General features: G+C 42.5%; 1 protein-coding gene across 1 annotated transcript in view; it reads left to right on the forward strand.

Moving 5' to 3' along the window:
• Nucleotides 1-380: 380 nt before the first annotated feature.
• Nucleotides 381-19,437, forward strand: part of KCNH3 (potassium voltage-gated channel subfamily H member 3) — an 87,410-nt gene continuing 68,353 nt past the window's right edge. The window contains exon 1 of the mRNA XM_070937763.1: nucleotides 381-456. Coding sequence (XP_070793864.1) covers nucleotides 381-456 — 76 coding nt within the window. The remainder of the gene's footprint in view (nucleotides 457-19,437) is intronic.

The following is a 19,437-nucleotide window of genomic DNA, read 5'->3' on the forward strand; positions in this document are numbered from 1 at the left end:
GAGGCGGCAGCCGCCCGGGCGTCCTCCTCTCGGTTTTCGGCCGGCCGTTGGCAAGGCTGAGCGAGTCACGTCGGACTTCGGGCCAGGCTGAGCCGGGACTTGCTCTGCCGCCGCGCACCGAGGAAGTGGTGGCCGCTCGCCTTCGCTGCAGTCGGAGCTCTTCGGGGGCGCCCCTCGCCTCTGCCTGACCTCGAGGTCTCTGCCGTCTGGGCGGCGGTGGCCCCCTGGAGCCTCGGCACGAATCCCTCCCCCAAGGCTTCCCCCTGGCCTGACTCCTGGAGAGGAAGCGAAGGGCCTGGCCTCGGCTCCCTTCTCCGATACCTCTGGTGTTTTTTTCCCCTCCAACTGGACGATGTCGATGGCCTTGAGCAAGTCTTAAAATGCCGGTAATGAGGGGCCTCCTGGCTCCCCAAAACACCTTCCTGGATACCATAGCAACCCGCTTTGATGGCACGCGTGAGTTGGCTTCCCACTCTTTTTTTTTTTTAACACTCCTCCTCCTCCTCCTCCTCTCCCCTTGTTGTCTGATCTTCCATAAGGAAACTCGAGGGCTCACACTTCCAGGTGTTTCTCCCTGTCTTTCCTCCTGTAAAAAATTTATTTATTTATTTATTTGGTTCGATTTATATGCCGCTCTTTTCCAGAGACTCAGGGCGGCTTACAATGCGTTAAGCAATAGCCTTCATACTTTTGTATAAACCTGCTTAGTAGGGCTTTCGGGGGACCCCTAAGCGGTGTTCTTTTTTATACAAAATCAGCTTATTGCCCCCACAAACCGGGTCCTCATTTTACCTACCTTGAAAGGATGAAAGGCTGAGTCAACCTGGAGCCTGGTGAGATTCGAACTTGCAGTAATTGCAAGCAGCTGGTGTTACTTAACAGTGCTTTAGTCTGCTGCGCCACCAAGGCTCCTTCTTCCCTCCCTTTCTCTCAGCCCCATCCTCCTTCACCTTTGTTACCACAATCCTGAACTGATGAAGTTGGACTTTCCAAGAAAGGCCGGGCGGGCTCTGTCCCTCTTGAGGAGTGAACCTAGTGGGACATCTGTCTGTTGACCTACTGCCCATGGCATGTTGTGCGCGTGCAATGGAGGCGTGATGGAGAGTTGTGAGAGGTGGTGGCTCTCCAGAACAGGATGTACGTGCAGCACACATATAGGTCCTGCAGGGTTCTCTGATGATCTGGTGAATTTGTTCTAATGATCTCCTAAAGTGCAAAGGGTTCTTGAAGCCTTGAGAGTTTGATGTGGTTGAACTTTTGATCCTTTGCCATTAAGGTTGCCAGGAATAACTCCTCCAACATGCATCCATGGGGAATTTTGTCAGGTGGATCTTGTCAGGTTATTGAAAGTCCCACCTGGCATGTCGAGGATTACAGCAGACCTCAGCCTTGCATCTGGCCATCCAAGGGTTGCCATATCAAATAGATCCATACCCAGTCATTAATACAGAAGTATCTTTGAACCTGTGCTGGACATCCTTGAAGGTGAAAATTGACCCAATGCATCATTTTTAACTTTGTGTAAGCAAAATAAGATCTTTCCAAATACAAATACCTTGGTTCCTTCAAGGTCTCAAGCTTCAAGTTGGCTTCCTATTAGAGAATAAAATGTGTGGGTAATAGAATATATAGTATGGAGCTCTGATATCGTGGAGGTACATCAGCAATATATAAACATGAGAACTGAGTGCCAGCAAATACAGGTACCTAAAAGATTAGATATTACATGTAAAATGTGTGAAATGGGAAGTTGGGCATTGGGAGTGGAAGGACAATACTTTCAACCATGTTCCTGCCACATGATTTGCTTTATGAAGAATGATTTTGTAACTCTTATAAAATTGATCATATTTGTAGCTCAAGTTACTTAGAATGGCAGCTAGGTACCATTCTTTCTTTCTTTCTTCAAATAATAGAGGTGGGTGACAGATAATTAATCCTAACTCACAAGTTGATCCTGAACCTAGTTCTCTCCAATCAAACTCTACCCACTTAAGCCTTCTCCTTGATTCTCCAAATAATCTGCACAAATGTATTTGATTTTTATCATGCCTTTATTACTTGATAAGTAACTCAAGGCACCAAACAGACCTAATATTCCTTCCCTCTCCTATTTTCCCCATCACAATAACCCTGTGAAGTAGATTGAGCTGAGAGAGAGGGACTGGCCCAAAATTACCCTGCCAGTTTTCATGCCTAAGGCAGATCTAGAACTCAGAGCCTCCTGGTTTCTAGGTTGTTACTAGTTACTTTTAAGTAATTGTGCTGAAAATGAAGGAATCAACTGCTGTCTGATGCTTATGGAAGAATGGAGGCACTTTCTGGAAGATAGAGGTGCTATGTATATATGGGAAACAAGGATTATAATGCTTCTTACCTTTTTTTAATTGTTAATTTGGGGAGTAATTGGAAAGTAGGAGAGATGGATTTCATCATGGTCTTTCCCTCCTGCTCTACATGCCAAGATGAGTCATCCTATCATGAGGAAAGAGAACCAAAGATACTTTAGTCGCACAATCTTTAAAGGAAACTTTTCAAAAAATCAAATCATTGGCTTTAAAAAGAGAGGGAAACAATTGCGACTTTGAATTAGTATCCAATGACAAGTCTATGGTTCATGTCGGTCATTGGAGACTGAAGCACTGAATGCATTTAACATTGAAACCTATTACAAAATTATGACACAGTCTTCGTCATAGTTATCATCTGTTGTAGCTAAGAAACCACAGGTCACTTGCTGTCTGTGGAATTTGGTCTCCAGTAATTCACCCTGCAACTTGTACATCAGCATCATGTCCTAAGGCTATTTAGTTAAGAAAAATCTGTCTGATTCTCCCATGCCTCCCTCTTCATCTAGGCTGCATGGTATTTTCCACACGAAAATACTTTCTGAGTAGGAATTGCATAATGTGTAAGGTGCTGCTATAGATAGTCTAATCAGCAAACATGTTTCTTGTTGGTTTATATGCGTTCGGATTTCATCTCTGTTTTTATCTCCAACATCTGCTTGTCATGCTTCTACTTCTATCTAAACTGGTAGAAGCAAAGGGGCAGTCAACATTGGGGGGGGAAGCTTTCCTGATCACACAGAAGCTGTATGCCACCCCACGCCACCCCATCCCCCCACTCCCAGACATTGTCTCTGCCTAGCTTTCCTACAGAAGATACAAGGTTTTTTTCCCCCTGTGCCATCCAAATGAGAGAAAGACTGGGGGGAAAAAAACTTGGAGCAAGTTGCAATGCCTTTGGAATCTTTGGTGTGTTTTTATTTGATCTGATTTCTCTTCAGAGCTCAAATGTTCAAAAGGGATCTGCTCCAAAAGCCTGAAAATAACCCCTTTCAGTAAAGCTAGGGGCTTTACAAATCTAAGAAGAGGGGCTGTTCTGATTAGAGAGAGGGGGATGTCTGCTAGACTCCTGAAGAAGGAAAGAGGGGATTTCCTTCTCCCTCCCGGTCTTCTTGCCTCATCTTATGCAGAAGTTTGTGTGGGTTGAGGTTTTTTTTGGTTGAATGCAGTGGGTGGTGGTAGGGAGTCTGTTGAGTGTAGAATTGCCTTATAGGTGAGAGGGACAGCATCTAAATTTAATAAATAATTTAGAAATAAAATGAGCCAAGGTTTCCATCCTTTCAGAATTTAGAGCCTCCGGGTTTATTGTGCCTTAGGTGCCTCAAGGATATTGTCTTGCGATCAAGCACCTCTGGTTTATTTAGTTGCTTGAATTGTAATCTGAGTTCAGAGTCATCCCCCCAAGGATAGCCTTCCGAAGAGTTAAGTGTATCAGCTTGCTTGTTGGTTGAATCCTTCTTGCATAATCCAGAGGAGGTGGATTTAGGGAACTAGGGATCTCCAATAATCAAGTTTGCTTAATACAGATGGAACAGTTGATCTGGCAGAATTAGTTTTACTTTACTGAGGGGTGATGTGTGTGTGTAAATTTTTGAGTGACAGAACATTCTTTTTCAGGTTAGTGAATCTGGAACAGAATGGACTTAGAATCATCAGGAGGGGAAGAGATTATGGTTCTCACTATATTTTCTTCAGTAGGAAAAGCAGTTTCCAACATAGGCCTGTTTGGATAAATATTGTTCATTCCCATAAAATGTATGCAGTGGAGCTTCCTAGAGCCATCTTTGCTGGAAGGTTGGAATTCTGGGAACTGAAAAGCCAATACACATAGAAAGTGCCAGAATGGTGACAGCTATCCTGGTAAATTCTGCCCAAAATTAGTGACATATCTGCTACTCACAGAGGATGCTTATAAAAATAAATGTAGTTTCCAGAAATTTTTGTGTCAGGCTATAATATCCATTGTTATCAAGCCAGCCTGGTATGCTTTTTGGAAATGATAGGTATAACAATACCACTTAGACTTACCGTGTTTCCCTGAAAATAAGACCCTGTCTTTTTTTTTTTTTTTAAACCCTGAAATAAGCGCTTGGCCTTATTGCCATGTGCTCAAAAGCCTGATTGGGCTTATTATCAGGGGTTGTCTTATTTTGGTGGAAACAGGGTATATACCGCTTCACAATGCTTTACAGCCTTCTCTAGGCAGTCTACAGAGTCGGCATATTGTCCCCAACAATCTGGGACCTCATTTTACCGACCTTGAAAGGATGGAAGGCTGATTCAACCTTGAAGCCGGTAAAAATCGAACTCTGGCATTCCTCAGCTTTAGCCTGCAATACTGCATTCTAACCACTGTGCCACCATGGCTGTATAGGACTCTGAGGTTCCATATGAGTTACATAATATCTCCAGCCCTTATTCCTTCTTAATAATAAGAAAACGAGGAAACTGACTAATTGGAATCAAAGCCAGGCTTGCCAGGGAACCAAGAGAAGCTTAGCCGCTCTTGTAAGGAAACATCTATTTGAAGGCAATATCTTTATCTGAAAAAGAGAATGAAAGATGAACGCATTTATATATACTCTGAAATCTGATGTGGTGTGAGGACAGAAAGATTTAAAATAAATGAATATTCCAGAGATTGAAATCTACATGATAATTAGCCAGGTTCATTAAAATGGGTCATGCCCTTTCTTTTAATGACTCTCATTTGTTGAGACATTTTCAAAATGTGACACCCAAAGGCCCTAACAAGCTTATCCAAAGTTTTCTTATTAGTGACACTTTCGGTTTCCTGGTTTTTAGCCAGGTAGCTTAACCACTGCATCAAACTGGCTCTCTAGAGACCCTTTATAAAAGAATAATATTTGTAAGTGCTTCCCTTCCAAGGAATTTCTATACCTGGAAAAGAGGACAAAAATCAACAAGCAAAGAATTCCTATTCCAGATTTAGGATGGGGGTCATTTAGGTTCCTTTACCATTAATGGCTCTTTATTAGGGTTTTTTAAAACTCCCTAAATTTCTGATAGATGAAAAAAATTATTAGAAGGGTGTACCATGGGGTTTTTTGTTCTCCAGTACGAGCTGCCTTGGACTGCTGCTTCCCAGGGCTTGTTGATATGAATGGAAGCAAACCAATGCAATAAATGACTAATGTAAAGTACTGTATACAAGTATAGTTTTATGGCGGGGAAGCAAGTTTCTCTCTGAAGTGAATACCACCTTAAGAAGGCTTTCCTCATTGCTAAACAAGTTTAATCTTTCAGTTCCGAAAAAACTCTCATGTCTTATTCCCTGTGCCACCAGAGCAGTGACTCTCTTTTCCACAGGGGGCCTTGTGTCCCTTTTTCCCCAGGGGACCCATTTTTCACTTCTTCATAAATCTCTGATTTTCCTTATGTATAATGTATGGTACACATGTCATACTAAGTCGTGATTGTTCCAGAGGTGGTATTCAGCCAGTTCTGACTGGTTCTGGCGAACTGGTAATGGAAATTTTGAGTAGTTTGGAGAACCGGCAAATACCACCTCTGACTGGTCCTGCCCCCGATCTATTGGCTGCCTCCTGAGTCCCAGCTGATCAAGTCCCAGCTGATCAGCTGGGTCTTCTTTTGTTGCCCTTCACAGGAGAACGAGCTGGAAAGCAAGTTAGTAGGGTGGGGAGGGAATGGAGATTTTACACTATCCTTCCCCTGGAGTGGGGTGGGAATGGAGATTTTGCAGTATCCTTCCCTTGGAGTGGGGTTGGAATGGAGATTTTACAGTATCCTTCCCCTGGAGTGGGGTGGGAATGGAGATTTTGCAGTATCCTTCCCCTGGAGTGGGGTGGGAATGGAGATTTTGCAGTATCCTTCCCCTGGAGTGGGGTGGGAATGGAGATTTTGCAGTATCCTTCCTCTGCCACGCCCACCAAGCCATGCCCACCAAACCACACCACGCCCACCAAGCCACGCCCACAGAACCAGTAGTAAAAAAATTTTGAATCCCACCACTGCACTGTACACGTTCTTAATGAGTGTACCACAATGGCTCTGGTTATTTAATAAATCCAACCCAACCCAAACACATGACAGCTGAGCAGAAAGTCTGGAGTCAGGCTTTGTAGTGCTTTATATTCGTCCCACCATTCCAACTTCCCTCTGTCCACCTTTAGAAGCAAAGGAGGATACTGGAAATGAAGACTATAACAATGGTTGGTTAGAGAAACCATTTTGCATAACCCCATGCATTCTCAGTCAGTCATTCCCAGACTGGGGACTTCTAGAATTGTTGAGTCATAAAGCATCCTAGAACGATTGAGGGCAAAAGAAGAAGGGGACGGCAGAGAACGAGGTGGCTTGATGGAGTCACTGAAGCAGTCGGCATGATCTTAAATGGACTCCGGGGGATGGTAGAGGACAGGAAGGCCTGGCAGAAAGTTGTCCATGGGGTCACGATGGGTTGGACACGACTTCGCAACTAACCACAACAACAAAAAGCATCTTAACTATTAAAGCTGGGAGATGTAGTCCAAAATGTTGAGGAAGGCTGATCCAAACTCAACTGATGACAATCTCCATACAAATGTCTTTTGCCCAGGGCAAGATCATCCTGGAAACACATCAGATGTAATAATGATAATCAATGTAGAGAAGAATTAACCAAAGAAGAAAGGTCCAACCATCATTGTCAGTATAACACAGATCAGGAAGAAATATCCCCAAATATGTCTGTTTATGAAGCAAATGTAGTTTCTAGTTAGGCCCTGGCAACATTTATTTATTTATTTATTTATTTATTTATTTATTTATTTATTTATTTATTTATTTATTTTTTAAATTTTTATACCGCCCCCTATCCCGAAGGACTCGGGGCGGTGAACAGCCAAAATTAAAAAACATACAATATAAACATTAAAATACTATAAAAACAAAATTAAATTTATATTGGCTTCCCCCAATTTAAAACCCCTTACCCATAAAATTCCCCAATTAAAAGATTTTTAACCCAGCCCGGCTTGCTGAAATAAAAAAGTCTTCAGAGCCCGGTGGAAGGTACGGAGGTCCAGGATCAGTCGTATCCCTGGGGGTAGCTCATTCCAGAGGGCGGGTGCCCCCACAGAGAAGGCTCTTCCCCGGGGGGTCGCCAGCCGACATTGCATGACCAACGGCATCCTGAGGAGGCCCTCTCTGTGGGAGCGTATTGGCCAGTGGGAGGTTATCGGTGGCAGAAGGTGGTCTCGTAAATAACCGGGCCCTAAGCCATGGAGCGCTTTGAAGATGAGAACCAATACCTTGAAGCGCACCCGGAAGACCACTGGAAGCCAATGCAGCTTGCGCAGGAGAGGTGTCACGTGGGAGCGCCATGTTGCCCCCATAAGTACCCGCGCAGCCGCATTCTGCACCAGTTGGAGCCTCCGAGTGCTCCTCAAGGGGAGCCCCATGTAGAGAGCGTTGCAGTAGTCCAAAGTAGGACTGCAAAGATGTTCAGCACTGATGTATTGTTTTCTGCAACCAGCTATCTATGTGGGGAAAGGAAACTCTGGGCTGAGTCTCAGTTTTTGAAAAGTATTTGTTCAAATAATCAAATTCTTACAGGATCTCCTTTTTTCACCCTTTCTTAGTTTCTTTCTCTTTCCTGCAGGATATGTCTGGTCCTTTGAGGAGAATAGACTTGTTGGACAAATAGAATTTAGTTGCTTTATACAGGTAGTCCTCAACTTACGACCATAATTGAGTCCAAAATTTATGTTGCTAAGTGAGAAATTTGTGAAGTGAGTTTTGCCCCGTTTTACGACTTTTGTTGCCATAGTTGTTCAGTGAATCGCTGCCGTTGTTAAATTAGTAACATGGTTATTAAGTGAATCTAGCTTCCCCATTGACTTGGCTTGTCAGAAAGTTGCAAAAAAGGATCACATGACCTCAGGACACTACAATTGTCATAAATATAAACCGGTTGTCAAGCATCCGAATGTAAATCTGAATGACCATAGGGATGCTGCAACGGTTGTAAATGTGAAAAATGGTCATAAGTCACTTTTTTCAGTGCCATTATAACTTTGAACGGTCACTAAATGAACTGTTGTAAGTTGAGGATGACCTGTATTCCATTTTGTCTGCTTAGTGTTGGTCACTAAGCGATGCTGGTTTGAATTTCTTAAAATATAGCATAAGCAGGAACTAATGTGCATGTATTTTCCATAGCCATCATGTTGCAAGGAGCAAGGAGCTAACCAGAAACTACAACATTGGCTTCATAAACAGACATATTTGGAAATATTTTCTCCTGACAATGTATGTCAGGGGTTCCCAACCGGGTGTGTGAAAACCTGGGTTTAGAAGGTTCAAAATTATAGTATATATGCATAATTAAATGCATATAATTGGGGACACAGTGGCTCAGTGGCTAAGACGCTGAGCTTGTCGATCGAAAGGTTGGCAGTTCAGCGGTTCGAATCCCTAGTGCCGCATAAAGGGGTGAGCTCCTGTTGCTTGTCCCAGTTTCTGCCAACCTAGCAGTTCGAAAGCATGTAAAAAATGCAAGTAGAAAAATAGGGACCACCTTTGGTGGGAAGGTAACAGCGTTCCATTAAAGCCTTTGGTGTTTAGTCATGCTGGCCACATGACCACAGAGACGTCTTCGGACGTCTCTTCGGCTTTGAAACGGAGATGAGCACCGCCCCCTAGAGTTGGGAACGACTAGCACATATGTGCGAGGGGAACCTTTACCTTTACCTTTATGCATAGAATTATTTACTTTTGTAAGGGGTGCGAAAATATATCAGAAGCGTTCTAGGGGTACGGGGTATAGAAAAGGTTGGGAACCCCTGATATATGTGTGTGTTTATGTGAGACATCATTTGCATGCAGGTAATTCCTGGTTCAGCCTGTGACATTTCAGCAGAGTTAAAAAGGAGTTTGGAGGATTTAATCCGAAGAAGACAGGATTTAGAAGAGGAAACTTGCTGAGTTAGATAAAAAAATTAATTTGGCATTGGGAGTGCTGGAGTCTTTGGGAAGATTAAGTTTGAGGCCCTGGGGTTTATTCCCAACCAACTCTACTTTGAGAAAGTACAGCTTGTGGCAATAACTAGATAGCCTTGTGCCAAATTCATTTGATTTCTCATTTGCAACTTTACCTAGGAGAAGCAGATTTGGCTTCCGCTGTACTTTCTCTAGCTGCAAACTGACTAGGCTTCTGTTATGAATCCTATCTGGGGTGGCATATGTATGTGCCAAAGACATTTTTAGACAATAAAAGGGAAACCAGACTGCTCTTTTTTGAAAGTCCATCCCACTTGATGATGAGTGTTTTGTGACTGGATACACATTCGATGACAGCAAGATCATAAGCACCCCTAAGATTCCCTATGTACCCAAGGGCTGAAAAATGGAGAAATCAGATTCCCTTAACAACCGTGCTACTAATTTAAGAACTGCAGTGATTTACTTAACAATTGTGGCAAGAAAGATCGTAAAACAGATCAAAACTCATTTAAGAACTCTCTCGCTTAGCAACCGAAATGTTTGGCTCAATTGTCGTAAGTCAAAGTCAACTGCATTCCCAGTTTACTGGGATGAAGGAGAAGATCCTGATGGTGGCCCTATTAATCCCCAAGGTAACTTGATCTGTAATTGAAAAATACATCCTTACCGGTGGCCATTTTGGCAAGAGGCCTTTGAGGCTTGCCGTAGAGCAATACCCGGAAAGCCATGGGCGCTCCATTTGTGGGGAATAAGCTGCAAATAGGGACCACCAGAGATAGGCCTTCTTTCTCAGAGCAGATAAGCCTGCAACAAGTATGTGGGGAAAATTAACTCTCTGTTTTGGTTGACTTTGATTTCAGCACTTTGACTTACCTAGAACTTAAATCCAGGGTTTATTTATTTATTTGGATTTTTATGCTGCCTTTATTATTTTTATAAATAACTCAAGGTGGCAAACATACATAATACTCCTTCCTCCACCTATTTTCCCCCAACAACAACCCTGTGAGATGGGCTGGGCTGAGAGACAGTGACTGGCCCAAAGTCACCCAGTCAGTTTTCATGTCTAAGGCAGGACTAGAATTCACAGTCACCTGATTTCTAAACCAGCTAACTAAATCCATTGAACTATTAGTGAAAAGGCCCTGGACCGGTTAGTGAGGGTTTTTTCTTCTTCTTACAATAAATGTAGAGCAGTCAACTCAGTATTACAAAAAAACGTGGACTGTTTTTTTTTAAATAATGCCAATAGATATGGCATACTATTTATACCTACTAAGCAAATGGTCAGAGTTCCCATTCCTTTGAGTAACAGTTGCTATAGTATAGGTCAAGAAATGGAGGAAGCTTAAAATTATCTGTGCTGATTGGGTCATCCTGGTGATGGAAATGGAAAATAGACTAGATTTATTCTTGGTCTAATCAAATTTCATCTTCTGCTGACTGAGTGGTACTTTTCATTTTAAGCTACTCTTGGGCAGATGGGGAAAAAAATCAGATACAAAACCAACTGAACATGATTCCCAGTAACTAGATGATTCGGTACGGGGAGATACATCAGATTAAACACCCTGGGAGCTTCTCTGTATGATGATAATGAGGATGATAATATCATTAAACTTGTATGCTTCCCAACTCTCAACGATTCTGGGCAACTCATAACAATGAAAGAAATGACATGTATAAAACATCAAAAAGAAAGATAAAAGATGGCATGTGCAATGAAATGAGGGGCTCTTCATGGCTCTTCTAAATCATAGCAGAGTGGGGAGACATCTGGATCTTGGGATGGGGTAATCTCATTCCAGAGGGCAGGCACTGCTACAGATAAGATGCGCTTCTGAAGTCCCAACAGATGACATTGTTTAATCCAAGGAACCCCAGAGTGCATCAATCCTGCTGGATTGAATGGACTGGGCATATGTTTTGGGAGCCAGGTGGTCTCTCAGTTATTCAGGCCCTATGCCATGTAAGGGTTTATAGGTAACAATCTGTGGGATAAAGAATGGCAGAAGCGAGGGTTGGGATTAAAAGAGGTATCAGCCTAGAGTCTTTATGTAGCCACAAATGACTCAATCCTCCTTGAGTGCTGTTGACTCTTAATTTAACTCTAAGCAGGTGCCCACCACTAATTGAGAAGATTCCTGTGCACAGGCTATAGCAATAAATCATCTTAATAGATCCTTCATGTGTCAAATTGGTCTTTCATGCCTGACATAACCAACTCTTTGAATTGCACCCAGAATCAAATTTGCAACGGTGACTTTAACTATCACATGTGACACAGAAATGGGAAAGGGGTGCCGTTTCTGTGGCAGTGGGTGTAGCAAGCTATACCAGCAATGCATGCTTCAGCTAAAAGGCATAATTTCTTTTAAGAAACAACCTGGCAAAGCTATCTGCAGTTGGCTGTGAGTTTGAATAATGCTGCCATCCAAAATAGCACACTTAGACCTATGAATATCAGTAGTTCCTAAAATAATAATCCTCTGAATCTGTTGTATCCAAATTATCAGGTCATGCCTTTGTAGCATGTTTAATCTTTCAATCAACCTGGGCATTTGAAGAGAGGACCTGGAGGGATATACATTTGCAAATTTCTCCGGGCATGGAAGGTGGTGAGAGAACAACATCTGCATCCGTCTATAAATAAATTACCCTCCCATGTAGTCCTTAGAAATATTTCTGCAGTTGGCCTGCTGTGTAATTTGAACAGTAACTGAACCAATCTATTTCCCTCTCTGTCCTGCACCCCTTCCTATATTTGGGGGCAATTAAAATGGCACAGTGAGATAGAGTCTTCCATCGCACTCTGGCACCCTCTCACTGGTGGTTTATAACAAATGGGCTTTCTCCTTCTATTTTTCCCTCCCAAATTCTAGTCTTGAATGAGAAAACCTTTACCCTGTTGCTCTATTTTTAATCCCCCAGGAATATCAGAGGTAAAAAATAAAGAATATTTAGATTATTGGTAGGTTATGTATTGTATTTTACTCATTACATCTTTATCCTGCCTTTACAGATAATCCTCGATTTACAACAGTTCACTTAAAAAGATCACTGAAAAAAGTGATCTTATGACTATTTTTCAGTTTTTCACAGTTTTAACCTTTGCAGCAGGGGTGAAATCTAAAATTTGTTACTATCGGTTCTGTGGGCGTGGCTTGGTGGGGGGGTAATGTGACTGGGTGGACATGGCCAACTTTTTTTTTTTTTTTACTTTTAAAAGCATTTTTTCTACAACCTTAATAGGTTGCAGAAAAAAATGCTTTTAGAAGCCTCTGATGATCCCAGCTGAGCCACACGATCATCAGAGGTTTTTTTTTTTTTTTTACTTTTAAAAGCATTTTTTCGGCTGAAGAGGTTGTAGAAAAAATGCTTTTAAAAGTAAAAAAAACAGCCTCTGATGATCGCGCAGCTCAGCTGGGCATGATGGGGGGGGGCCCGCAGGGATTTTTGCTACCGGTTCTCTGACCCACCCCCCACCATCGCTACCGGATTGAGTGATCCGGTCCGAACCGGGAGCATTTCACCCCTGCTTTGCAGCATCCCCATGATCATGTGATCACAATTCAGATGCTTGGGCAACTGGTTCATACTTATGACGGTTGTAGAGTCCAAGGGTCATGTGATCGCTTTTTTGTAACCTTTTCACAAGCAAAGTCAATGGGGAAGCCAGATTCACTTAACAGCCATATTACTAATTTAACAACTGTCGTGAGTCACTTAACAACTGTGGCAAGAAATGTTGTAAAATGGGGCAAAATTCCCTTAACAAATTCTCACTAAACAAGATACACTTTGGGCTCAATTGTGTTCATAAGTTGAGGACTACCTGCATTAAGCAACTTGAAGCAGTGAACACACATAATATTCCTTCCTCCTATTTCTCCCACAGCAACCTTGTGAGTAAATTGGACTGAGAGAGAGAGAGAGACTGGGCCAAGGCCACCCACCTGACGTCATCCCTAAAGCAGGACTAGAACTCACCATCTCCTGGTTTCTAGCCCGATTCCTTAACCACTAAACCAAACTGGCTCTCTTGCATATCTTTTTTCATTATCGCAGAGGTTGAATTCTTACCAAGATCCAGGGTGACCCTTCATTAGTTTACGCTTGAAATCCTTTACAGTTTTGCAGTGAGTGGATATTACCTCATCCTTCTTTCATAATCACTAGATAAATTTGCCCAATTTTGTAATGGTGTTAATAGTTAAAAAATTATCATGTCTCCCTTAATGAGATAAATAGAGGCTGTACAATGTGAAACAGGTACAATAGTGCAATTTTGTGAAAGTTTTCACTGCAAACACGGTGCACTGTGTTTAATGGGGCTTGGTTCCAGGTAAGAATGCATAAGATTAAGAACAAATCAGAAGCAGCAGCCAAGAAATGCTTCTTCTCTCCTGCTCTTATTGCCAATAATAAACTACTGAATATAAAAGAAGAATTTATTGTGTGATTTCCAGGCTCAAGAAGGAATATTTTTGTCCTTGTCCATATGTCTTAATTTTATAAGTATACACATCTCTCAACAATTGGCAAAGTAGTTCTAAACTCCGGTTGTAGGTTTGCCTAGTAACACCAGAGCTACAGAATTCATGTAATTCCAACTTCCATTTAATGTACTATAAAGACTGAGCTGGTTTAACTCAGAGGTTAAAAAATTAAGACTTTCTTAGGTGGCCTTAGAAAAGGGACTTCTTCCAAGTCTCAGCTTCTACTTTACAATAGTGAAGAAATTATAATGCTGAGGTCCTTTAGAGGTTTATTATAAGAACAGTAAGGCATGCAAAGTGCTTTGAAAATGGAAAATGTTGTCAAAATCATCACTACTTATTTGTGGTATTTTTTTACAATATAACTATAGAGGCATTATTCATCTCTACCTAGAGTCTTGGTAAGCCATCTAATGCGGGGATGAATGTTGCACAAAAACCGTGTCTTCACAGGTCAGATGGCCTAAACACACATCTCATCTTTTATAGCAGCCACACGTCCATGTTGTGTTAGACATTGCTCTGCTCTGCAGGGAAGGGACTGGGTTGGGTGCTGTCTGTTGTGGAAGGGCAATTGTCAAGTTGTGGAGACAGGTCTACTTTTTCATTCTCTCACTTGTCTGCTGGCCTTCTGGCACGAATGTGGAGATTTTTGCATTGGCTGATGGCAGCAGAAGGATAAAGTGATAGCTCACTGACTATAATTGTATTTAAACTGTGATTTGGGAGGGGAGAGCAGAAATCTTTAACTGATAGAGGAGAATATTTGTAGCTCATGGTTGAAATGAAGGGTCCTTGGTGCTCTCTGAGCTTGGTTGTTTTCTTGCAGATGTTTCCTTACCCAAATTAAGTAACTTCATCCATGCTAGTCTGAAATCATTAAAAGTGTGTTTAATTCTAGAGTCTGATGCATTTACGATTTTGATGAGCTTTAGTTCTTAATCGTGTTCTACATTTATTTGGGGGATATCGGATTGTTAGAAAAAAGAATGTGGCAGGAAGAGCGTGAGAGAGGGTCACCATTCACTTTAATTACACGAATGTATGACATCGTAATAGGGTAATATGAAATAAACATCTCTTGCTTCCAAAGAATTACATATAGTCCTCAAGATATGACCGTAATGATTCCTGCTCATTACGGTCACATGTCATGACAGTCATTAGGTGAAGCATCTCATCTACTGATCCTCCCCATCCCTTCTCTCCCCAATGATTCATTAAATGAATGTGCAGGTTGTTAAACGGACTTGTGGGGTGCCTCAGGGGTGCAGGAGGCCTTTGGAGGCCCAGCACAGGCCTAGGGATGCCAGCCCTGGCCCTCCCAAGGACTTCACCCACTCCCCGAGACTTCCCATGCTCCATTTCCTGCCCTTTGGGTCCCCCCCACAGTCTTTAGGCCTGTTTTTCTTACCACCAGGCCAAACACCCTCCTCCTCACTTACCTTCTGAAGAACTGTGAGATCTTCCAAGTGCTGGAATTTGCATGGCTACATGGTGCAATTCTGGAAGCGGCCACCATTTTGTTCTGCTCACAATATGGCGGCTGTGTTTGGGTCACCATCACGCGGCCCAGGGACAAATTGCTTTGTTCTGCATTAATAAGGTCTACACAGAACTACAGAAGCTTTCTGCAGCATTCCGAAGCTTCTTCAGACCTATGAAGACTTCATTAAGGCAGCACAACAAAGCATTTTTTCTGGAGGCCACCATTCCCCCCCCCACATCCATTACAGGGGGGAGAAAATGGTGGCTGCATTCAGGTCACCACCGCATGGCCCAGGGACACATGGCCTGCCCTCCTTCCCCAACATGAAGTCCAGAGAGATTCAAAAAGTAAGGGTGATGGGCAGGGGTGGGTTCTAATTTTTTTTACTACTGGTTCTGTGGGCGTGGTTTATTTTGTGGGCGTGGCTTGATGTTCATGTGACAATTCTTTAGGATTTAGCAGCGGTACTCTACCAGGCTTTTAACTGCTTGCAGAGCTGTACCGGTCTACCCATTTATTTTTGCAGGCACTGGTCTACACATTTTTTTTTGCAGGCACTGGTTTACTCATGTATTTTTACAGGCACTGGTCTATTCATTTATTTTTGCAGGCACCGGTCTACTCATTTGTTTTGGGAGGCACTGGTCTACCACCAAACTGCCTTTTATCACTGATCAGCTGTAGGGTGGCCCTTTGAAGCCCCTCCGCAAGAGTTTAAACAATTTTTTTTCCTCTAGCCATCATCTGGGACTCAGGAGGCAACAATAGATTGGGGGTGGGGCTAAATAAAAGGTAAGAATAATGCGGGGGGCACGGGGGCGGGGGAGCAGAACCAGTTCAGTGATGTCATATCGTCACCGTTACCAGCTCAGCGGAACCAGGCCGAACCAGGAGGAACCCACCACTGGTGATGGGTGTGTGGGGAGGAGGCCCAAGCACTGCAGGGTCCTGGCCATGTGGGATGGGTTGAAGGTTGAAGAGCTCTGGTAGCGCAGCAGACTAAAGCACTGTTATTAACATCAGCTGCCTGCAATTACTGCAAGTTCAAATCTCATCAGGCTCATGGTTGACTCAGCCTTCCATCCTTTCTAAGGTAGGTAAAATGAGGACCCAGGTTGTGGGGGCAATAAGCTGACTTTGTATAAAATATATAAAAGTATGAAGGCTATTGCTTAATGCATTGTAAGCCGCCCTGAGTCTTTGGAGAAGGGTGGCATATAAATCAAATCAAAAACAAAACAAAAAAACAGGTACACGGGGAGGCACTGCAGCGTCCCTGTGGTGGGTCATAAGGGTGAATGATCACAGTCCCACTGCAACCATCGTAAGTTTAAAACAGGGTCGTATATAGTTTTTGGGGAGGGCTGTTGTAACTTTGAACAGTCATTAAATTATCTGAGGACTACTTGTACATCTTACATCTTCTCTGGAAGGTGCAGGGTGTCAAGTTTCAGAAATAGCCTAACTATTATTTTCCTGCTTAAACATTCAAGAAGAAATGCCTATTGCCCCTGAGGCAGAAAAATCGTAGCCCACTAGTCATTTTACTAACAATTCCTGTATTCAGTTAATTAAAATGAATTGGATTGGACTGGATGGAACTGACTTTGAAAAAGATGTGCATAGTATTGTATTGTTAGCATTACTTGATGTGGCTAGCTACGCATAGTCCAAACAAGCTTTGTGTGTGTGTTCAACAAATCTGATTTTTTAAAAAGTGTTAAATCTGCTTCCAGAAGGGGACATTTCTGTTAGATAGGGATGAATGCTCATGATCCCCTTGATAGGAAACTTCCAGTAATTATTTGGTGTGAAACGACCACAGTTTGGAATATTATCTGTAAGAGCCAATCTGGGTCGGTCACCGGACCAGAGGTTTAATCTTCCGAGCTTTCAGACTCGTGCTTGGGCCCATCCTCGGGGAACTTTTCTCTAGCAGAATGTAGAACTTCACTCTAGTTTTTCTTTGAAGACATTTCATTTCTCATCCAAGAAGCTGACGTCTTCAAAGAAAAACCAGAAAGTCCAGTTGCCTCTTGAAAAAGCACCTTTGGGACAACCATGACCTGTATGACTGAGAATCTCCATAGACAACTCTGTAGCAGATTCTTCTAGAAGTTCCCTGAGGATGGACTCCACCACAAGTCCGAAAGATTGGAAGACTAAACCTCTGGTCCCAGTGACTGACCCAGATTGCAACATTATCCTGGGACATGTGTATATGCCTTCATTAGTGCCTCTACCTTGGCCATTTGGAGTCAGATTTTATTTCCTATCCACAGCCCTGATTGTTCTTCCAGTGGAAAATATATTTTACCACAGAAGGCTAGGGTTTCACATGGATTTCTGGATAGGGAATGAGACATAGGGAATGAGGCAAGGACATAAAAAGAGCATTGCTGAACTGTACCTGTGGCGGGCTAGGATTTTCCTTTTGTTGAAGGGTTTCCCCCCCCCACCCCCACTTTATATGTGTGTGAGTTTTTCTGGCAGCACGATCAGAATAATTTAGACTGGGAGACTGTTAAAAATGCTTTGGAAGCTGCAGATTTCTTACTCCTGCCTGTATTATGGGCTGCTTATAAATAGAGGAAACTGTGATAAATCAGTTGGTCAAGAGCATTTTCCTTGAGAAGGCTAGGGGCTTGCATCTGAGCTATTTTAGGTTGCATGTGGGAAGTTTACACAGCTCCATCATTTCCCATAAACAAATATTATTTTAAAGTCTCTAAACAGGTAGGAAACTGTTAGATTGGAGACCAGGTTAATGTAAAACGTGGGTTTTCTACATCTAGATATTACAGTATTCATTTTTTTTTTACATAGAGAAGCAATAAGTGCTGCGAATCTCCATCTACTATCTGACATGGTAAAATTTGCAGGCAGGTTTGCCACCTGATCTGCTATTAAGGTAAGGCTGAGAGTTATGCAGATTGTTCCCATCCAATCCCATGCTCTGGTCATCCTAATATCTGGTTCCAAGATAGATTTTTCCTTTTGCTGGATGAGCTAATGCCACAGACAGTAACTTGTTTTGCGTGCACTTCTGATGTGCCTGGTACAGTTAACCTGCTTGAGAATTCTCATACTTTCATTTGGCACCTGCTGGATATTTCAAAAGAAAAAGAAATAATCCCTATGGTTTCACCGATATATCCTGTTACACAGAAAATCAGCTTCTTTTCTTCTAATAGTAGGGTTGTAAAGCGAGTATTCCTGGGAAAGCATGGACAGTTATTCCCTCCAATGACTTGCAGGGTCAATCAGTTAGCATGTGGCTTATGATACATAAGCAATTGTCAGGCACAGAAGATCAAGTTACACGTCTTTAAATTAAACTGATTTATTACTACTCTTGTCAATCGACAGGAATAACCTCAACTAGCGATTAGCACCTACTTAGAAAAGGCTCAACAAAATTCAAGGGTGTTGGACTTAGTCCACTTGTGGCTATGTAGAGATCCTAGACTAATCCCTCTTTTAACTCCCCCCCCAGGTTCTGTCACTTCTTCTCCCACATGATGTATCAAAAGTCCTTTCTCCTGATTCTGAACAGCATTTTCACACTGCTTCACAATTATCCTCCTTTCCTCTCTTATCAGTTAGTGAGCACACTCTTTAACTGCCATCGGAAGGAGCACCAGGAACAGCTAACTGATGCCCTGCCACCTTCCTTGCTCTTCCTTGCCATTATTTTTATGGGGAAATAAAATATGAAATCCAGTCCACCACTGTCCAAATGAAGCAGCAAAATGTTCTCTTGGCATAGCTGAAGGGAATGAGGTGATGGAGGCTCAGGGTGGAAATCCAAGAAGCTGTGAGTGTGCAGAGCCCCAAAATCCATTCCATAGGATGCCCTACAAAATGTGTGCTAGCTTTCTTCTGAACATACTCAATTTCCCAAGCTGACAGGAACATCAAAGTTTCATGAGGACGCTGAAAGATGGCATATCTGAAATTAGAGCCACTTCTCCATATAGATAGCAATAATGGAAGAAATCACAATGGACTGATTTCAGAGTCAACACATGTAAAAAAAAAAGGTAGTCTCCTTCAACTTAAACTCAGTTGCTGGTAACTTCATAGATATGCCTTTCTTGGCAATACCATGGCAGGGTTGCAGTTGTATTACTAT

This window comes from Pituophis catenifer, unplaced genomic scaffold, assembly GCF_029215685.1.
Source record: "Pituophis catenifer annectens isolate HBS135680 unplaced genomic scaffold, rPitCat1.0.hap2 SCAF_2, whole genome shotgun sequence".
Classification (NCBI taxonomy): Eukaryota; Metazoa; Chordata; class Lepidosauria; order Squamata; family Colubridae; genus Pituophis; species Pituophis catenifer.